This window comes from Entamoeba dispar, genomic scaffold, assembly GCF_000209125.1.
Source record: "Entamoeba dispar SAW760 scf_1105229463601 genomic scaffold, whole genome shotgun sequence".
In the NCBI taxonomy this organism is placed as follows: Eukaryota; Evosea; order Mastigamoebida; family Endamoebidae; genus Entamoeba; species Entamoeba dispar.
In genome coordinates, this window is record NW_001855774.1 from 1 (window position 1) to 5,760 (window position 5,760).

The 5,760-nt window shown below is 22.0% G+C and overlaps 2 protein-coding genes across 2 annotated transcripts in view, besides 8 other annotated features; both read right to left on the bottom strand.

Moving 5' to 3' along the window:
• Positions 1-3: 3 nt before the first annotated feature.
• Positions 4-511: a repeat region.
• Positions 460-1,282: a repeat region.
• Positions 1,235-2,749: a repeat region.
• A 6-nt stretch (positions 2,750-2,755) lies between these two features.
• Positions 2,756-2,935: a microsatellite.
• A 33-nt stretch (positions 2,936-2,968) lies between these two features.
• Positions 2,969-3,141: a microsatellite.
• Positions 3,019-3,210: a microsatellite.
• A 757-nt stretch (positions 3,211-3,967) lies between these two features.
• Positions 3,968-4,025: a sequence feature (AT_rich).
• Positions 4,026-4,071: 46 nt separating this feature from the next.
• Positions 4,072-5,256, bottom strand: EDI_334850 (uncharacterized protein; the record flags this gene model as incomplete). Its single annotated transcript, XM_001741128.1, has 1 exon — positions 4,072-5,256. The coding sequence occupies one exon, from the start codon at positions 5,254-5,256 to the stop codon at positions 4,072-4,074; it is 1,185 nt and encodes a 394-aa protein (XP_001741180.1).
• Positions 5,257-5,367: 111 nt separating this feature from the next.
• Positions 5,368-5,411: a sequence feature (AT_rich).
• Positions 5,412-5,563: 152 nt separating this feature from the next.
• Positions 5,564-5,760, bottom strand: part of EDI_334860 (proteasome subunit beta type 7,10, putative) — a gene marked incomplete at both ends in the record, with an annotated part of 651 nt that continues 454 nt past the window's right edge. The window contains one exon of the mRNA XM_001733494.1: positions 5,564-5,760. This exon is cut by the window's right edge and continues 454 nt beyond it. Within this exon, the coding sequence (XP_001733546.1) occupies positions 5,564-5,760 (197 nt within the window).

A 5,760-nucleotide genomic window follows, 5' to 3' on the forward strand; every position in this document is an offset into this window, starting at 1 on the left:
ACACATCATCATGGACAATATAAATGAATAAAACTACAACTATGAAAAAGACAATTCTGGAAATAGAAGAAGAAGAGAGCAAAACACTGAATATCAAAAAACAAGAAATGATAATCAATCAAGAAGAGAAGAAAACACAATAAATCAAACAAATAGAATTTTAATTGATGTGTTGTATTGTTTTGCAATTAATTTGTTAAATAATAAATTAAGAAATGAACAAATAGAGAGCATAATAAAAGTAATAAACATTAATGTAAATAATGATAAAGAATACATTAATAATATTAAAAAGTCACATAAAATAAAATAAACAACTAAAATATATATTAAAATGAAAATGAACTCAATCATAGAAAGTAGAGTGTAATTCAATAATAAAAAACATTATCATAAAAAATAACTCTACTGATATTGATAATGAATATCTTAACTCTATCATCATTCAATTAAAATAAATGAAAATAAATTAAATCATAATTTAGAATGAAAAATACAGAAATTATGATAATGTTATCATCATATTCGATGATTTAAATATAATTATGATGAAAATAAATAACTAGAAATCACCATGAATTGATATTATATATTTATATTAAATGAAGAGAATATCAACATCAAGAGAATATATTCTTAATATATTTAATAAATAGTTAAATTTCAATGAATTCATCAAATTAAATATGGTAAAATGAAGAACAATATTAATCAACAAATGAAGTGATATGAATGATGTTATTAATTAACATCATATCAATTGTATAAATATAATTATGAAAATATTTATATCATTATTAAAAGATAATATTCATAATAGAATTAATATGAATAATGAATCATTTAAAATTAATAAAAATCAATTATAATGTAAATTACATCTCTTGATGTAATTAATAATTATATGTTAAATCAACAGAAATAAGAGAAATATACAAATACATAGATTCATAATATGATATTAATAAATTATATGAATCACTAAATCATGAATAAATAATAGAAATATTAAAAATATTTAATATAGAATGAATCAACATAAATAATGTATAAAATATGATGAATATAATCATATGATATAAATATAAATAATATATTAAAATGAATAATTTTACATTATGATTCATTATCATCTCTATCATCATCAAAATAAATACAAATTCTCAAATCATTGAATATATGTTCAATAATATAAATTATATATTATATAATGAATAAATGAGAATAATCCATAAATAAATTAAATAAAGAAATGAATGAAAATAAAAAATGAAATAAAGAATATTAATCAAATATCATCTTGAAATGAAAGTATCACAATAAATGAAATAGATGAAATGTATAAATATTTAAATGTATGATAATCAGATGAAATTAATAATATATTCAATTATAAAATCATCAAATAAAAGATGATGAATAAAATAGATGAAATAAATTGTGATGAAAGTAGTAACAGAATATATATTACAATAATTAATAATGAATTAATTAATATCTGAAGATATTCATTATCAGTAGTAAAATGGAATGTAACTTAAATAGAATTGAAATTGAGATAATAAAATAAATAATAAATATAAAATATATTAGTGTTGATAATTCTAAATACAATCTATATATCAATATAAATTGAAATAATGAATAATAAATATGAATAATAAATATATCAATGAAATAATTAGAACGATAATGTATTATTGTACAATAATGAAATAATAAATAACATATTAGATAGATGATATTCAGAAATGAATAATGAATATAAATAAAAAATAATAAAACATAAAATCAAAGAAATAGAAATAAAATAAATAATAAATGAAATGATTGAAAATAAAAAGAAATAATAATAAAAATAAATAAGATAATAACAAACAAATACATCAATAAATTGAAATCAAATAAATGGATATTTTAGAATATTGATTGAATCAAAATTTATAGATAAAACTACTATAATCAATACATTGAAGTCTATCAACACTAAGAAGATTAAATTTCTCCAATTAAATAAAATACAATATAGAGTAATATTCAATATGTATAGAAAAGATAAAATATTAAAAAATGAATAAAATACTCAACACTTTGTAAATACAAGACATCAACAATAGAATATATTCTACTATCTTGTATTTGTCATAAAAAATCAAAAATAGAGAAACATGACCATATTGACATTATCATATGGGAAGGGTTAATAAGAAAATACACATGAAACAAACAATATAAGAAATCAACATATGAAACAGTGTTCCAATATAAATACATTATTACGATATTGAATAAACAAATAATATTAAAAAGTGATGCAATATCATAAAATATTAGATATGTATGTTATAAATAAAAAGAATAAAATTGATCTATTAATTGATTACTATTGTTGTAGATCACAATAATAATAGAGTATATTTAAATAAAAGAAATAAGTATAAAGAAATGAAGATTATGATAATTAAAATAGAGAAATTAAAAGATATCAAAATAAATACAGTAGTAATTTCAATAAATTAAATAGTAAATTAGAAAGTATTAAATTAATTAAATAATTAAAATTGAAATTATCATCATAAAAGAAGTTAAAAACTTTGTAATTAAGATTATGATTGATGTCATGGAACATTAATTCTACAAAAACCAATCATATGTTGTTGAATTACATGAAGAAAAAGTGATGTGATTAATCTTCTCTGAGTGAGAAATAATAGAAATTATTCTTTTAGTACTTAGTTAATTGCTTTTTGTGAATTTTTATTGAATTTTAGTATATCTTGGTTAGATTCTATCCTTTTTGATTTCAAATCATTTCTTATTCTATTCTAGATAGTCTTCTGTTCTTTATCTTTTGTTATTTGTGTTATTTATTATAATTTAATATTTGATGTATATTCATTTTCTTTTTATTTATTTGAATCATTTTGTTTTGTTTACAGATTTAAAGTACATCTTTAGTATCTTCTTATATTTATTTTATGTTTTATTCATTTCATTATTTTGTTATTACCATATCAATATTTAATTCTATATTCTTTCTTGTTTATAAATGTATTTCATATTACTTACAACTTCATTCAATTATTCATTTTATCAACATCTTTTATCATTAATTATTTCTCATTTGTGTTTTATTTATTTTGTTCAAACTTTATTCAATTTTTTTCAATATCTCATTTTTTCTTTATCTAATTTGAGTATTTATTTTATGATTCAGAACTATCTTATTAAATTAACATAATGATTATTATTCTCTTCATAGTGAATTAATGATTTGTTATTATACAACACTAAATTAGATTATACAATGATTTTTATTAATAAATGTTTCATCATGGATTATCTTTAAATGAGAAATATAGATTGAACATAATAATATTAGTAAAAATGTATTTTAATTGAATAAACATTACCAACAAGATGAATTCCAGTATGTAATTCTAATGACCAATGAATTAGTCATAAATAGTTTTTATCATCTGTTTTATGTCTTTGAATATTCACTGTTCTTTAATACAATAAACCAATAAAACAACTTAACAAAATAAAACATTAACCGTATTAACAAAACAATTATAATTCATTTAATCAACTAACTACATACCAATTCATTTTGTGCTCATGACTTTAATTTCTTTCCATATGAGAATAAAATGAAATTCAACCAACAACCATTCTTAATAAAAACAATCAACTAGTTTAAAAAAATAGGTCATGCCATTATAATCCCTTCTTCTATTCATCTCTCTAACCCCTGGATATCTCCTTGATTTGTTTAGAATTTGTTTCAGTACAGAAAAAAGTTAATCTTTTTCTCGTATATTACAAGCAGGTATGGAAAAATACTTTATGCACTAATTTTGATTATGTCCTTTCAATGTAAACGTCTAGATATAATGTAATGACTGGTGTTGAAGAAAAATATTTTCTATTCAACTTATTTGAACCTGAATAGTAAATAACTTACAAAATTTAGAATTATTAAACTAATACAATATGTTTTTAAAAAAATATTAACAATATTAGTGAAAAACAACTAAAAACAAGCACTTCTCAAAGTCAGTATTAACTTTAAATAACTTCCACAAAATTTTCAGGAACAAACCCTGATTGTCCTTGACTATTTGTAGCAAACCACCATCCAGAAGAATGTTTCTCAGTGATGACTAATGTCTCTCCCTCAGTGATAGTTAACTCACTTTCTGCTTCTGCGGTGTAGTCATATAATGCTTTAACATGAATATTACATTTTTCTAATCCATCTTGGGCTGGTTGAGAATTGTCTTCAGCATTTGTTGTAGTTGTCTCAGTTGCAGATGAAGTAAACTGAGTATTTTGGGTAGTATATGTTTGAGTTGTTCCTGAATTACTGGCTCCTTCAAATAAAACATTTCCATTGGCATCTTCTATTGGGATGTCGTCAGGCATATGACCATTTGTTGCTTTTGTAGTAGCAAATGTATTAATATCAGCATCAGCATCAATAGCATCAAACTTACTTCTAGTGAAGTCTACAAATTTATTAGCAGCATCAGGAAGAGCTGTGTATGCTAATCCAAATTTATTTAACAAATCTTTTAATGTATTAATACATGTTTCTTCAAAAGCTTGGAATTGTGAAAGAAGATTTGGTTGTTGAGAGGTATAATAATCATGGACTCTATCGTTTGTAAGTTGTACACAAGCACGATAATTTGAATCAGCTTCTTTAGCCTTTTGAATAGCAGTTTCTTTTTTAGAAGTTAATTGTTGAGTTTTATTGGGTTTAGTAGAAGGGTCTTGGGCAGCCTTTTCAACAGCAGCAGTAGCACTTTCAGCCTCTTTATATAATTTAATGAATTTTTCCTTTTCTTTTTTCAAAAGATCTTTTTGAGATTCAATAGCTTTTGTCATTTTGTTTCCATCAGAAATCAAACCCTTTGATTGTTTTTCGAGTTCTTTAATATCATTTTCGAATACTTTTGCTGAAGTAGAAAGTACGTTAGTGATAGCAGTGTCTTTGTTTATATCTTCTTCAAGAGCATTTAAGTAAGTTTCTAGTGCGTCTTTAACGGTACCATAATAAAGTGTTGATTGACCACAAATTCGTTTTTGTCTAAATTCTTGAACCATACGAAGCATACTTTTAGCGTAATCCTTACGAACGTTAGCCATTTTTACTAAAAAGTCTTTAAAATCTCCAAATGCCTTAGTATTGTTTTGTGAATGTTTATAAACAATATCAAGTCCATCAATAAGATTCTCTGCAAAACTCATCTCAATCTGAATTGTAAGTTCTTCACGAACTTCTACCTCTAAAAATAGTTTTTTCTATTCCTTGTTATTTTCGTTATTGTTTCTTTGTCTCTTCTTATTACTGTTCAAAAGTTATTATAAATTATTGTTTTGAATAATTCTTTATTATTATATTTGAGAAATCTTGGTAAAGAAAAGAAACCAAAAAATAAATTTTGGTTAACTTATTACTTTTTCTATGGTAATATTTCTCTATATCTCAAGTTTGTTTCGTAAAATCATTTTGTCATAAATATGAAAGAAGAGTTGTGTAATTAAAAAAGTGAAATTATTCTAACTCCATTTGTTTCTGATCTTTAAAATCTTCTTCTTCATGTTCAATAGGAATAACTGTTTTCTTGAGAATTTCAAGCTTCTTAGGGAATCCTTTGAAGTCTGGATTCTTGAATTTTCTATCATTTGGATGTTCGATATTTAATTTTTCTTCCACTCCATTTTTATCAATTACACATACGTTGACTCTTC